General features: G+C 36.2%; 1 protein-coding gene and 1 long non-coding RNA gene across 10 annotated transcripts; one reads left to right on the top strand and one right to left on the bottom strand.

Annotated features, from left to right (window-relative positions):
* The first annotated feature begins 3800 nt into the window (after positions 1-3800).
* On the top strand, positions 3801-6923 carry LOC112328025 (uncharacterized). 3 transcript variants are annotated; one of them, XR_002982595.2, is made up of 4 exons: positions 3801-4002; positions 4093-4268; positions 5146-5192; positions 6464-6923. It is a non-coding gene; the product is annotated as an uncharacterized LOC112328025 (long non-coding RNA). The 3 variants fall into 3 exon arrangements; XR_008059639.1 differs by having other exon boundaries at positions 5146-6923; XR_008059640.1 differs by having other exon boundaries at positions 4103-4268; positions 5146-6923.
* On the bottom strand, positions 4467-15709 carry LOC18100071 (DNA glycosylase/AP lyase ROS1). 7 transcript variants are annotated; one of them, XM_006381255.3, is made up of 20 exons: positions 15555-15708; positions 14568-15092; positions 12497-14167; positions 11972-12382; positions 11219-11309; positions 9743-11123; positions 9565-9644; positions 9272-9356; positions 9082-9173; positions 8937-9005; positions 8793-8829; positions 8616-8698; positions 7735-8217; positions 7416-7452; positions 7260-7317; positions 6129-6268; positions 5945-6010; positions 5740-5854; positions 5624-5662; positions 4467-4792 (listed from the first exon to the last, which is right to left on the bottom strand). In XM_006381255.3, exons 2-20 carry the CDS (start codon positions 14941-14943, stop codon positions 4671-4673), a joined length of 5436 nt encoding a protein of 1811 aa, XP_006381317.3. In that variant the 5' UTR covers positions 14944-15092; positions 15555-15708; the 3' UTR covers positions 4467-4670. The 7 variants fall into 7 exon arrangements, with proteins under 7 accessions (XP_006381317.3, XP_052310259.1, XP_052310260.1 ...); XM_052454299.1 differs by having other exon boundaries at positions 12488-14167; XM_052454300.1 differs by having other exon boundaries at positions 12488-14167; positions 14568-15070; positions 15555-15680.
* Between the last annotated feature and the right edge of the window lie 402 nt (positions 15710-16111).

Here is a 16111-nt window from a genome sequence, read left to right on the forward strand (position 1 = left end):
TTTAACAAGTTATCTTGTATTTTACATAAATTAAGAAAAGAGAGGGAAAGTTTAAAGAGGAAAACCAGATAAAATTTTCCTTCAATTGTATAGCTTTCCGCGAAAGAAAACATACACAGAAGGGATTAGGGGTGATCATTTTCGGTTCGGTTTTTATCAAAAAAAATAACCAAACCGAAATTATTTTTTTTTGAAAAAAAACCGAAACCGGGTCAAACCGAACGGTTTCGGTTCGGTTCGGTTTTTCCGGATTGGCTCGGTTGGCTCGGTTTTTTTCCGGTTTTTGTCGGTTTCGGTTCGGTTTTTTTGGTTTTTTCTTATAAAACCGAAACCGAACCAAACCGGCTGGTTTTTTCAAAATTTTAATCGGTTTTTTTTTTCGGTTCGGTTTTTTCGATTATTTTTTTTCTAGTTTTCTTGGTTTAATCGGTTTTCCGGTTTTTTTCTTACCTCTAAAAGGGATTTTAGTATCCCTTTCGGCTATCCCGTCGGAGACCCAAAAACAATTGAAGACCAGCCATTTTAGCAGCTATTGCTTATGATTTTCCATTTGGCTCTCCCGTCAGAGATCCCTTAAAAGCCATAAAAAATGAAACTTCGAAAAATGAAAATATTGAATTTTAAATATCATAATAGCATCAAATTATTTCAATAGCAAATAATACATCCACAACTATTGCAGCCATAGCTGACAGTACTAGTCAAAGGTTCATAGCCATGTGCATATTAATAAATGGGCTCGGGACCAGGCTGCCAAAATACTTCATCATTAAAGTAAACGTATGAATAGGTAGTTTTAAGAAATTAGATATTAAAACAAAAAACTATAAATGCGCAGCATGGGTTGTGAGATAATGCTTCGTGAATTATAACAGTAAAATAATTTTACCCATTTCAGTAAAAAATAATAAACTAGTTATAAGGTAAAATGATTTTTTTTAATGTAGTTTATTTGTTATTATTATATTAATCAGGGATACATTAGTCTTTTGATATTTTGATGTAAAATACAATGACTTAGATAAACTAAAAATAAAACTAAGATCCAAAGGATTTTAGGTCTTTTACACTTTGATTACACAATGTAATGACTAAATTGCTCTTAAAATCAAGAAGAAAAAAACTAAACATACATCAACGGGTGTTTTTATATTTTTTCTAATGTTTTTTTTAATAATCAATTTTAATGAGGGACAATTTAATATTTTAACAAATACAAATATAATTAAAAAATAACATTGACAAATGGGAGGCGTTTGCATTCTCTAGGCAGCACACACAACATTTTCCAGCAGTAAAACATTGCCTTCAACAATAATATTGGAAATGTCATGTCATTCTTTTCCTGGTGGTCAAACATGTGTGCATAGAGGGGTTGCGAGTGAGCACTATTGGTTTTTTTTTCTTCTTTTCTTTCTTTTTTATCTTCTCGCTTTGAATTTCATGTCAGTTATTTCAAAAATCAAATGTGTCATATTAGTTTGTATTTGTATCGATTTCAGGTATCGTTCTTTTGATCGCTATTTATGTTTGGTTTTAATGCCTTTTGAAGTTGATTTTTTTTCTTTAATTTTATCTCTCAATATTTTATTGCATTTAATTTGTATATCCAATTTGATCTCCATTTTTTTTATTGTTATTTTGATTGGTAATCTAGCTTCATTTTTTTTAATTTCCTCTTTGCAAGATTAACCTATTTTCATTTAATTTTTGCTCTGTTATCAAATAGTATTGTTGATGCATTTTAAAAATATTTAGAAGGTATATTTTCATAATATTAACAAAAGTTTATTTTTTCGATTAGTCATTGTCTTTTTTTATATATTTTTTTATTGTCACCAACTTTTTTTTTCATATGATTAAATTATTAAATCAACGAGCTTATTTAACACATTCGATTCAATGATCTGAATTCAATATTTATTTTTGTTTTTTAAAAAATACTATCATTGCTCGCAGTGATGGAGCCAAAAAATTTTAAATGAGGGGGCAAATTACTAATAGATACTTGATATTATATACTATATAGACATGTGTTGTATATAAAAAAATCAATTTGAAATGCATGTACTAACTCATGTCAAGCAAACTTAATTTAAGAATATTTTTAAAATGAAAAAACTTACATTATAATTATTCTTTTCAAGTTTTCATATTTTGAAACTGCTTCATAATAACTTCATTCTTAATTTCATTAAAGACATTCTTTCTTAATATATACAATTAACTTTCATTCATCTATTTCTAAATCTTTAGGGACTAGTGAAATTATTGACAACAATTCTTTGTTGACTTGTTGTTTTATACAAGTGGGTTAAATATAAATATTAATATATATTTTTTTATTGTGTCCCTAATTTTTTGAGTTGTTCAGTACTTCATTTTTAATCACTAGTAAGTTGATCACAATCATTTTTCATATGAAATTCATAACAAAATACATATTAAATCATCAAAACTCGTTTCAATTCATATTCATATGCATATAATAATATCCATACACATTAATTTAACAAATCCATAAATTATCATAAACTCTAACATTTTTAATAACTAATTATTAAGAAATAAAACTAAAATTAAACAATGGAATAAATAGAAAAAATGAAAGAAACTCACCTAAAACATAAAGTATAAAAGGTTACTTACTTAACTAATTAATAGTTTAGGACTTGAAAAATTTTTTGTAAAAGAAAAAGAGGCAGGAACAATAATTCAAAAAAATAAGAAGCTTGGATCAATTAGTAGTTCATACAAAAAAAATTAAACTTGTTAAGTTATTATATTAAAATTCTAATATAAAAATTATTTTAAAATAAAAGGATTAAGGGGGCAATTGCCCCTTAATTTTCATTGTGACTCCGTCACTGATTGCTCATACATCTCTTTTTATGTTAAAAGATTTTAACTTGGACCATGGTTGAGCACAAGCTATCTACACAGTAAACCTATTATTTGGCATTATGAAAAAGTAATTTAGGAGAAATTATAAGTTATAGTTTTTTACTTAATTAAGATTTTAAAAAAGAATTTTCAATGAATTTATGTAAAACTATAATGCGGGTTTACCAATAAAAAATACATGATCAAGACAAAACGCAAATAGCAACGCACTGTACCAATTAGAGCGTGTCTGGCAGTATGGTTGTGGGTGCTTTTCAAATAACTTTTCGTGCCAAAATACATGCCAATAATGTTTTTTCATTTTTTAAAAATCATTTTTGACATCAGCACATCAAAACGATCCAAAACGTACAAACCATATTAAATTTTAATAAAAATAAAAAAAAATTTAAATTTTTTGGGAACACCACCGCAGCCGCGTTCCCTTAATTCATGTAAAAAGGAGGTGTTCCCTTAATTCATGTAAAAAGGAGGTGTACGAAACAATTTTTGCTATTGTTTTTAGGTGTTTTAAAAAATATTTTTGGGACATTAAATTAATTGTTTTTAATGCTTTTGATAATTTTAATGTATTATTGTTAAAAATAAAAAAATATTTTAATATATTTTTAAACTAAAAATTATTTTAAAAAGTAGTTTACATCCTAATATCAAATTGATTGTTTTTAATGCTTTTTGATGATTTTAATATACTAATATTAAAAATAAAAAAATATTTTAATATATTTTTAAGTAAAAAATTATTTAAAAAAATACTCTACATTCTAATATCAAATTAATCATTTTTAATGCTTTTAATGATTTTAATATACCAATATTAAAAATAAAAAAAATTACTTTAATAAAAATTATTTTAAAAAATACTCTTCATCTTATTCTCAAACTCCTCAGGTAAACAAACATTTTTAAAAAGGAAAGATAGGTTTAGGAGGGAAGGAGAAGTTGAAAAGGCCAGGGCGGTAAGGCGGCTAAGGTTGCATTATCATCCTCTGCTCTCTTGTTTCTCGAATCCTAACCGTGTCAACTAGTCCGATCCTTGAACCAATATCTGGGATCTAATCTTGTGTTTCTCCATCATCTTCACATTTCTCATCTCTGGTGGGTGTTGTAGATTTTTTGTTTTATGTATAAATCTTTGTCACGCAAATGATAGATTTTTGTTAACAAAATATCTGTTTAATGTGCAAGGCAATCTCAGCTATAATCTATCCCAAATCGGAACATGCCTTTTGCGATGGATGTCTGGACGGCTCTGTGCAAAACATGATCAGTAATGTGCAAGGCAAACTCAGCTACAATCTATCCCAAATCGGAACATGCCTTTTGCGATGGATGTCTGGACGGCTCTGTGCAAAACATGATCAGTAAGCCATGCCCAAATCTTGCTATTTATCCCTTGTGGAAATGCTTTGAAGATGTTTCAGGACTTGTAGCATTTCTAAATCTGTTGTTCTAGTTCTGGTTATATCAATTTTTCCGGCTTCCTCACAAGCTTGTCCTTGTAAAGGCTAGCATAGCTACTATGATGTTAGCATTATTTTACACATGTCGGTGATACCAGGTGAAGAATGCTTGAATGCAAGCATATCACTAAGTAATTGCCATGTCAATAACAAATGCACATTACGTTATGGTATCATACAACATAAGCTGAAAATTTTCACCTCGTTTTATGAATCGAGTGAATTTGTTGCCGCTGGTTATTGTTGCTCAAACATGGTCACCTGTCACACTCTGCTTGTGGTGCAGATAATTATGAGTGTTATCTACCGACCACTAATATCACCCTTTTTTGTCTGGGTTAATTTGCTAGCTGGAAAATGCAATCTGGCCATCAGTGGTCGGGGTGCTCGTGTCTTCTGGTCAAATCCCCTAACGCAGACATATCCTGCAATTCTCATTTTTTTTTATATAAAAAAAAAAAATAGAGAATGAGCAAATCTTAAAGCGAGTTCCACAAAAAAGGGGAATTGCAATAAATCAAAAATGAATATTTGGAACATTTGTATATTGTCTAGTCTTGAGGAAAATCTATCATAACGTGTACTTCTTGCAGAAAGAAAGATAAGGCTTATTTGCATGTCTGCGTGTAAGGGTTAAGGGTACCATTGTTAGATGCTGTTCTTCAGAGCTGCATGTAAATTCTTCATTCTATTGTTAGTACAATTGTCTCTCCATTTTCCGTGTGCATTCATCATACATGATCATCTCAGGGAACTAATTGCCTTTTTTGAATTACAGAGTTCAATATGACTGAGAATCCCTAAAGCTTGATATTGCATCTACAGGTGAAGTCCATGTGCCACCTCAAGCATTTTTAAATTGTCAGATCTCATGCGCCTAAATCAAAACATCATAAAGTCTTATTCTAACGGTTTCATTTACTAACTAGAAAAGCAACATGAGAAACTCATCGGTTTTTGGAGGAGATATTCTCAAAACCTATTGCTGGTTAGCGTTCAGCACAAGGCTGCCTTGAGGAATCCAGAATGTTAGGATTCTATATCATATCAGGATTTTGTGCATTAATCTAATGGTTAAAGTGAAGAAGCATTGGCATGAAATAATGCATATTCATGTCACCATGTTTGCCATAACTTTTCCAATAAAAGAACGCAAGGGTAACCAAAGCAACAACTGCAGAACTAATGGCTAGTTTTGAAACTAAAGTAGCCAGTAGGTAGCTATAGAGAAAGGAAGAATCTACACTATCACTTACCTCTCCAGAAACAATGCTGAATACCTGCTGTTGTCAAACCTGATAGACCAAACTTACAGTGAGTGCCATTTATTGATTTCATATCATTTGTCATAACAGCATTACTATATATATACCTTTGAATATTGTTGGTATGGAGGTTCCAAAGTACACAGTTCGTCTGGGCAGGTTCCATATCCATGCTCTAGGAACATCAATTGGATTCAGACTAGAATCATGGTCAGCAAATACCTACATAGAGAACATGTCATTAGCATTATCTAAACTGCAAAACTCAAAAGATGCTTTATATCACCTGAAGGTGTCCTGCTAGCTTATTACCTCGTTAACTTGAAAATATGTGCCATTGAGGGGAAAGCTTCCCCTCATCGCTGTTCGACATGGTATCTGTTTTTGACATGTTAGAACAATTGGTTAATATTTAATTTATATGGATTCCAACCTTCACTAAGAAGTCTTTTCAAGAGTACAATTATATTGGCAATATTGGCATGCTTATTCTCACCAAGAGAGTCCCTCGAACAATTTGAGAATTTTCTTCCCGTATGTTGTTGCACGAGAAACATGTTTTCTCATCACACAATTTGCCACATTCATGTAAGCTGCAACTTCTTTCCAGTGGTTGAATGGAGTTTGCTGTTTCGCCTAATGTGGGTGATTTTGCACAATTGATCAGATACCTACAGAACTATAGCCTAGACATATCTGAACTTTGCCTGCATTAACTTGTTATTGAACATCGCATGTATTTTTCAAACCTGTGATTTGTGCCTGCTCATGCTATAATGGGAAATGCATAGGGTGTTCAATTGAGCTGAGTTGAGTTGTTGGACTGTTCAGGTTATTCTACTCCCACAATTGAAAGAGCTTTTCTTGATCTTGGCACAAGCCCTGAATTGCGAGATCACACTTAGCTTACTAGTAGTCTATTCAGTGACAAGCGAGTCAAGCTTGAGCGTGCCACATGGCCAGCAGCAAACCACATGCACCCAAACCTGTTACCTTTGGTCTTTATGAAAATTTGTAAAAGAAGAGGGGAGGAAGAAAGATTAATGGTCATCCAAACAGGCCTGCTTGCCTCAGATGGAAAGCCTAAGACACAGATTGGGACACACTAGGTGCAGCTCCGGAATCCCTCATCTTTTACTTCTTTTTGATGCAGGAATTTACAAATTCCACATTTCTCTTAAAAGTGAGATGGTCATTAGACTGATTTAAATAAGTCATTCCTTTTTGATGCTGGACTTGACTATGATTGTTGAGGGACAATATCATTGACTGAATGGATTGCTTGTTTGTAGATTTTCTGTTCTTTCTGTTGACCATTGTTTTCGTTCTTAACTAATGAATCCCACATCCAAGGATGCGAGGATCCAAACCTATATGTGAGTATTTTAATCATGACTTGGTATTAAGAAGCAACCCATGCTTCTGAGCTTTTAACCCTGCAAAGCTTGGACTCAGATCCTTTTCCTAAAAGCATCTCACAGGGTTTTGACATGGCTTGCTTGATTTCTGAGTTTACCCCAGCTAATATTGGGCATAGAGTACCTGAATAGTTCATCAGCAACTCAGCTAATTTGACACTATGCAGAAAGAAATGTGTCATAGCAGTTTCTCTTTGTTATTTACCTACCTGGTGTCCATATGGCAAGAAGGTATGAACATGGATCATCAGGTTCTCGCCTATCCAACTGATTCAAAAGCAAAACACATAATTAGGAAAGAAGTTTGGCTATGTGGGCACATTTCATGTAACATTGCTGATGAAGTAGATGCAGAATTAACTAACCCTTTGCAGAAGGGGATGAGAATCTGGAAGTTCGTATCTGCATGATGGTGAAAGAGAGAAAATTAGAACGTACAAGAAGATTTTACCTTTTAGTTCCGGCAAAAGATTTTTGCCTATTTTTATCATGGACAACATGAAATGTGTTGAAAAGCATTTGGCTTCAATGCTGAATGGTGAGATTTTATCATGTTCTAATTTTGATTCCCTTAGAAAAAGTTACAAGTTTTGTATGGGGCTGGTGACATTTACTTCATAAGCTAAATTTTGCCTACTACTGTTTCAATAAGAAAACAGTTTTAGTGAGGAGGTTGCTACTTACACCTGGTGCTCTGTTCGTAACCGACTAACATTCTTAAGCTTGGGAACGGGAATGGAGGCAGCTTCTGCAGTTAAAGCAACTAAGGCCTTGGACATATCAGCTTCTTGAAGTTCCATATTCTCTTGCATATAGTTCTGTAAATTCTGAGTGAATTCTTCAATGTTAAGTTTGATGATGGGAATTTCATCAGGATCCTCGCAGAATGTATCCTCCATATCATTTTCTGTTACTTGTGTAGACACTGGTTCTGGTGATGATGGTTCTTCAATGATAGGTTCATAGTCGGTGATTCTGGATTTGCTTTCTGCGAGCCTGCTTGCTTCTGGCTGTTGACTTCCTTCGGATTGTTTAGCTGTTTGGGGCAGGGGCAGGGGCAGGGGCAGGGGCAGTTGAGCAGCATCCACAGCAGGGTTTTGGCCAGATATGTTCTCGGTTGCACTCACTATGCTTTTTTCTTCTGGTCCTGGAAGGGCAAGCCTTGCACTGCATCCAATAAGTTTATGATAAGTTAACAAATCTTGCTTTTCATGCATGTTAAGGAAAATGTTGTTCAGGGTATGTTTCTTAATTGGGATTTGTAAATGCTAACTTAACTGCAATATTTTCTTCATGGAAATGGTTGTCCATGGTATAATCAAACTATGAAGTTATAGCTGGTTTTTTTCTTAAAATCATCATTTTTACTTAACTGAATAATCCATAACCATTTGAAGCTTTGGTTAGTTGATCCAATTAAAAAAAAATTAACCTCCAGTTTTTATGAAAACTAAAGAGGGTTCTAGATGGTGGTAGGTTTATGGAACTAATTCCTGCATTTGTTTGCTACCATGCTAACCACACGGCAGTGCCATTGTAAGAAATGGAACAAATTATATGCAAACCTTGCAAATGCACTTGCAAAATGTCTGCATTCTCCTCTCATTGGACATGCATTGCAATTTGGTTTGCTTTTTGTACAGAATACCTGCATGATCTCAGATAGTGCTTCCTTAGCTTGAGCTTTTCATTAACCACAAAGAAGAGCATATCACTTCAAGTTTAAAGTATATGAAACACACCTTTCCAAATGTGATCATCTGATAATGAAGCTCATACCTGTTTATGCATTAACAATGGATTAGTAAAATGTATTCATAATTAATTCTATTTGTACATTAAGTGTATTCATGGTTGAGGTAATGTCAAATGGAATATTTCTCTACAGTGTTCTTTGGTCAAGTTTGCACAATCGAGGCCAGAGGTATTTTTGAATTGATTCCAGCACAGGGTACCTGCACATCAGCACATTAGTACTTGTGTCATAATCATTTAGTTAGCGTCAGTAGCCTTTCAGTTAATAATACTAACAGCTCTAGAAGATGCAGCTGAAGTGATTCAGGCAGTGGCTGAAGGGGGACCCATCCCAGTCGTACAGCTATGCGTCCGACATTTGTGTCAACCTGTTATGCAATATTTAGGGCTGAGATCTCTAATAGCCAAAAGTTGAGATCCGTATGTTGTTTTGTTTATGAAGTGTGTCCAACTGATTAAAGCTTACTGGGAATGCTAGATGATGAAGTGTCAGAAGCCGTATGCACTCCACACTCTTCAGCCCCAATCCTCTAATGCTTAGCAGATACTCTCTGCAGTAGTAAGCTGTAATTAAGTATATATTTTTTTGTCTTGTTTTATAAACCAAGCAACTGCATTTAATATTTCTAATAAAGAAAATGCAATTACTATATCATATGCTTAGCAACGGAGTAATGCCATGTTTATATGATAACTGCAGAAGTAGTATTTTAATGCATTCAACTGATGCAGGCTATATGGTTAATCCTTTCGGCTTACTTTGCTTTGTCAGGTGGAATATCTCTCAACCATTCCAGATCAATGCTTCCATGTTCTCTAACCAGTCTATTAAGCAAGTTCTGCATGGATTTTCCAGTCAGTATCAACTAAGATAGGCTCTAGCTTTGGTGGGTAACCATGCTTTAGAAATCTTTGTTATTGATTGTGACATGTATACCTTTATCCGTTCTGCAAGTATGTTGTTCATCCCACGCTCTTTGATTGTGTTGGCAATCTCATTAACATCTGCACATCTTACAGCTTCCCAGTCCAGTGAGTCCATTGTGTTTTCTGTTCCCTCTCTCTTTCCATTTGCTTCTGCCTCTTTTCTCAAAGCATCCCAGTCAACGTCATCTCTTATTTCATTTCCAACTCTTCTGCTTTTTGCTTTTCTGGTGGCAGCTTTCATCTCATTGAGCTCCTTACTTTGTGAATAACCTAACTCAATCATTTCAGACTCTGTTGTTTTTTGTCGATTCTTTTGCTGCCTATCAAATGCACTGGTACTTCCAGTTATATGCGTGGTTTCTCCTGAAAGGTTTTGTAAGTATTGATTTTTCTGCAGGTAGTTATTTTGCATCTGAATCAATGAATTGTCAGTGACTTTGGGGTCTTCAACAGGCATGGCTGTAGACTGGACACTCGTATGCTTGTCTTTTTGAATGTCGATGCATGACTGATTATTTGACATGGGAGATCTTGATGCTTCTTGATTGATCAAGGTCAGCTTATTTTGATCAGTAATTTGACTGGCCGTTTCCACTGCAAGGGCATTGTGATCTTTTGCACTGTCTTCTTTTTTGTTTTTGGCTATATCACCATATTGTGTTTCTTTAGGGATCATATCAAAGCAGTCAACCTTCACAGCTCCAGAGTTAGAAGTAAGGTGCCAATAACAATTACTGGATGCGACCATGGACACTCCTATGGGGCTTTTATGATCATTCAAACTGTCCATCTTGCCATTTCCTTGGCTGTAAGCATCTTGCATCAAGGGAGATCCAACCTTTCGCAGAAGCTCCATGAAAGATCTGCAATCGTTATAATTGTTGAGCTTTGATCCATCAGTGAGATATTCTCCTTCTGAGATGTTCTCCGAGCATGATTCTTTTTTCTCAGAAGCTTGCCCAATTGGAGAATTCACAGAGTTTTGGCCAGAAATCACTGAATTTTGACTTGAGATTCCATCAATTATTTGTGTCCCTTCTTCTACCATGTAACTTACCCTTCTGGTCATGGAGGTCTCAATGGTTGATCTGCTCGCCATCAATTGACTGAATGTATGTGGTTCAGTTTCAGAGGTGACAATGCCGGTACTACTTTCAGAGGATTCACTGCTTTTGACTACCTCTTGCTCTTCATCAGGCTCAATGTCATGGATAGTCAACGAACTCTGGCCACAGATTGATTGATTTGACACCTCATTCCATCTTATGCCCTCTTCTGAATCTGGTATGAATTCTATTGGTTTTTCAATCACTAAGCTAGTCCTCTCATCATAGCATGGCTTGTTCTTTGACTTGAGGGGAAACCGTGCGGCAAGTGACATAAATGCGGAACTGCAGGAAAATGAATAAATGGTATAAGAGGTTTTACTTTTGCCTTTTCTCTAATTATGCACTGTATCAAAATTATATGGGAAACTCAACTTTACCTAGAGAGATGATCTGAGACATTCTGGGTAAGAAATACTCCAATCACCGAGTCCACAACTGATCCCTTCCACGGAGAGAAGCGTCTGTCCCCTGTGTAATTGATATTGTACTGATATAGCATGAGTTCAAGAGTAATTTGAGTCCAAAATTTGGAGGAAAAGTTCAGGATAAAAAATGTAACTGGAATTTCTCAACTGAATTGCTTATGAGGTTTCAAGGTTAATTTGTTTGGAATTTCAAATATGCAGATGTTTTATCTCCTGCCTGTTTCTACACTTTCTTAATTTCAATAATATCTCCTTCTTGATAGTGGATTGTCTTATCTTATTTTTTGCTGCGGACTGGTGTCACTATATCATGCTGGTCGTGAAAGTGCTAATTGCACATCTTAGATTTCATTTATCAAGACATATAAAATGCTCCATGCTTATGACCTTGGCTCTTTTCTCTTCCTAATTAAATTTTGACCTTCAATATTCTTCTGATTTTCTAGACGATTCAGTATGCTAGATGGACTGGTTTTAATTTGATGGTAGAAAAATCTCATTTGAGGATAGAATTATCAACCTTGGCAATGAGACTTTTATAGTACAAGAAATCCTAACAGCTCTATGCTTGGTCTTGTACTATTGTTAAGCATTAGTTGACAGCAGGAACTAAGTACTTTCTATTTTATAAAGTTACTGAATCAGTGATTGGCTACTTTCCACTGAGAAGCCCGATGAGAAAATTTAAGAAAATTGTATCTGTACCTTGTACAAGATGCATCCGTGCTATAAATGAGTTTGACCGTCCACAGAACACTGCCCTTTCTTCTTCCCACCATTTTGCCTTCTCATCATCTGTTCCGTCAATGCCTTCACTATTGATGTTTCCCATTAGAAGCTTCCAAACTCTATTAGTTTCTTGATCTAGGTCAACCTTTGGGCGTGGGCGTCGCTTCCTGATGGATCCAAAAGAACCATCATAGGGTACAACGGTGCCATCTCTTTTGTAAAGGACCAGTGCATTCCGCATATCATCTCCAATATTATAATGGACAAGTGCATTCCGCTCTTCAAATGCAATGTCATTGCTTTCCCTCTTGATGTCGAGATGCTTTAATTGCTCGACTATTGAATCAACAGAAAACATTTGTTTCCACATTTCTTCTGGATGAGCACCTGCATTAAATAGCTGTAAAAGTTAAAAAGGCACTTTGCGGATTTGCTAGGTTCCTCAGATTTCAAAAATTCTTATACGAGCTTGGTCTAAATTTGAATTCTTACAAAAAGTACCTAATGCCTTGGCTGAGAATTTGTGCTGATTATATACAACGATTTTTCCATGATATGGCACTGCATTTATACTGTAGGAACCTGAATTAACCAGAGAAGCTCTCTTCTTGGTCCTCTTTTTGGTTGTCCATGTCCCATTCATCTCTGCCAGCACGGCTTCTACACTCATGTGAGGTCTGTGTGAGTTTCCTACTTGCTGCCCATTACAATCCACTGGTACAAGTCTGTTTCGGTTTGTTGGGTGCAATGCACACCCTGGAATTCTGGTCACTGAAGCCAGATCTCGAGTTTTAGTAGGACATCTGGACCTTTTTTTGGTTGATCTTGTTGTCTGGTTTATGCTATAGCCAAAAGTTTGCAGGTCATTGAGAAGATCTATTCTTTCTTCTACATGCTTGCCTGGAAGTCCATTACGAGGAGCAGCAGAAATCCAACAGTTGATATTGGGTGTGAAAGGATCTCTTTCAGGATCCTTCTGTGGGCATGTTGTTTCTACTATCGCAATGTCCTTTGTAGCAGTCACTGAGGATGATGTGCATGATGTGGCTGGAGTTTGTCCCTTTTCTGACCTCTTTTTCTTTCGAAATAGTAGTGAAGGCATGGTTTGGTAAGCATTCAAAGAATTATAGTGAATCCCAGTTAGATTTGTGCTGCAGGTGTCTGGTTGTTCAGAATGCTTCCTCTTTGATCTGCTAGCCTGTCCTTCCAAAGTCGAAGTTGTGCTGGTGCTGCAATTGGAGCCATTAGGACTTATTGGAGTGATTTGTGCCGTGTCTTCCTGTACATCATGAGCAATCCCTTGATCTACCCCTTTCTCTTGTAAATTTCCATCCTGTTTGCCCTGTTGTTCACTAGTCTGGGCAGGAAACAATGTGCTTGGTGCTTCTTTGTCCCGCAATGATACGTAATTTTTAAGCATTTGATTTATAGAATGGGTAAGGTCATAGGCAATGCCTGCTTGTGTGGTTTCCACCATCACTTCAATTCCACGACCAAGAAACACTGTTGATTTTGATTGATTTATTGCTGCGCTTGTTTGTGCCTCTGGTTTAGAATCTAAGTCAAAAGGTGGACTGCATTTAGAGCTTTTGTCTCTAGGCTGCCTTTCTATATCAAAATTTAAGGCCCTCCTGCAAGACTTCTTGGCCTGTTCAATTATCTTTGGATCAGCAGACTGTCCATTTGCTTCTGCTGGGGAACTTGCTGGTGCTTTACCGAGCGCCTTCTTTCGAACATACTTTCTCTTACCAGTTGGCTTTTCAGTAGAAGCAGCAGACTTGGGGGTCGTTGATTTTTGTGGCCCTTTGCGTTTGCCTTCGTTGATGACCTTGGGCCTGTGCTTTTTCCTCCTTGGTTTCTGCTGTGGTGTTCTGTTCAGGTCAATAACATCGCTGTCTCTCCTGTCAGGGTTGTGATTCTCCTTTAACACAGGGGACCCAACAGCAAACGATGAATTTGTTGCTCGCTGTAGGAGTTCTTCATCAGTTTGGAGGCCACTGGCATCAGCTCCCCTGGAAACAATTCCATCATCACTAAATTCTTGATTTCTTGAATGTGTGCATAAATTTTGCATTTCTATGATCTTTTTGGACTCCACTTTCATGCCCTTGTCTGGCGTTACAGGAGCAAACTGGGAGGTGGTCTCGGCAGGGAATGCGTTTGCCTCCCCCCCTGGAAGAAATTTTCACCACAAGCAGTTTCAGTAAAAAATAGAAATTTCATGGAGACAAATTATTTCCAGATCGATGAAGAAACTAAAATTACTAAAGCTTCTCTTGGGAATGATACTGGAAACTTGTTCCTACATCCAAAAGGACTGTTTTTTCTCTCCTTTTTCTGGACAAAATGACACGCAGAGTCTCTGTCCATTGTGTGTTTTACTATTGATTGATTATATCATTGATGTCTGAATGAATTCCATTTGTTGTTATAATCATTTTCTCTATCTCTATTGCTACACCCTGCAGGTACTTGGCAGCTAAATGAATGCACATGAGGGAACTGCCTTGGTGAAATAAAAGCCAAGTATACAGAAATGAGTTTTTTCTAAAGCCAACTCGGTTATGCTTACACTTGGGTTCCTGGGTGTAGTTGCCAATAATCCATGGATTTAAATGTTCCCTGGAAGCTGCATCTGCAAGAGCCAACAGAGGGTCGTCCAAAGACATAGGGTTCCATGTAGCTGTATTACCAGTGGAGCGCTCTCTGGATGTTTCGACATAGTCATTACCGGCGCTGCCCTTTTCTGCACCTCTAGCAGCCGCCTCCCAATTGGAACTGGAGGGAGGACAACACTCACCCAATCCAGATAACCCCTTTATTTCTGAACTACTTGCTTGGTCTAGCTGGTTTCCCTGCCTGTCTGTGTAGATCACACGAGGTAGGATATGCCTAAAATGACTTTGTGGAATCCATGACTCCTTTTGGTTCTGCCTGCCGACATCCATTGCTGATTTTCAGAAACTTCAACCCCTTCCAGTGCTCATTTCCTTTTGAGGCAAGATTGTCTTCAATTTGCTCAGCAGGCTTCGGTCGGAACTCCCTTCAAGGTGAATTGTGGATAATATCGTTCTCCTTTTGCCCCCATTTTTTGGAGCTAGTTAGACAGGAAAAAATAAAATAAAATTGAAGACAAACAACATAAGACAAACAGCAACAAATTTCAGCTGATTAAACTTAAAAACACGAGTAGCAATGCTACCCAGTTTCCCAATTCCTTAAAACACTCCAATTCACTTCTTAGAAACAGCAGATCTCTCTAACAGACCTGGGGCTGGGAGCGGCTCTGCTGCTTCACCAAAAATTGTAAGCAATAAAGTGGGACACTTTCAGTCTAAAAAATGTATCTTATCTTATATATACCCGAATGGATATTCCCGGAAAGAATTTAAAGAAATCAATAGCCATTCAAGATCAGAAAAATAAATAAAAAAATACAAGAAAAGCCATTTCTCCACAGATAATGCCACTTTACTCTCTTCTGTTGCTATAGACTAAAATATCAGGAAAAGAAATATATATGTATAAAAAAAGGAATCCCATTAGTAGTCAAGGATACCTGTGGACTGAGTCAATGCCGGAGATCTGTTCTGGTCACTTGTATGCCAAGAAAATAATAAGTTAGTAAGCAGGCGACAGACAGAGAAAGGATAGGTAAAAAAGAAACCTAGCATCAAAACCAGAGCTTTTTATAGACACGTACACAGGTAGGGCTCTTTTAACTGATAACTTCTTTTCCCGGTAAACATTCCAGCCTTAATTTAATTTTTAATTATTATTATAATCACCTCTGTCTTTTGTGCTTTTGTTGTTAAATTTATTTTCTTGTGCTATAAATGGATATATCGTTGGCAGCTTGCAAGGTTTAAGAAGTAGCAGGAAAAAGATAGGTGTGTATTTGTCGGGTATACGAAACATGCACGCACAGAGAGTGGAGGGGACCAAAGCGACCAATTAAAAGATGACTGAACTTCAGCTTTTTTGCCCTTATAGATTCGTGAGTGCTCACTCCTCTACCCCTACAGTTCAAGTTTCTCAATAATGCCCTCATGATTTCTCCAAAAGATCTAACGTCACGTTAACCGCCTTATCTTTTTTCCGAGTCCCGATGTTCTG

Source organism: Populus trichocarpa, chromosome 6 (assembly GCF_000002775.5).
Source record: "Populus trichocarpa isolate Nisqually-1 chromosome 6, P.trichocarpa_v4.1, whole genome shotgun sequence".
Classification (NCBI taxonomy): Eukaryota; Viridiplantae; Streptophyta; class Magnoliopsida; order Malpighiales; family Salicaceae; genus Populus; species Populus trichocarpa.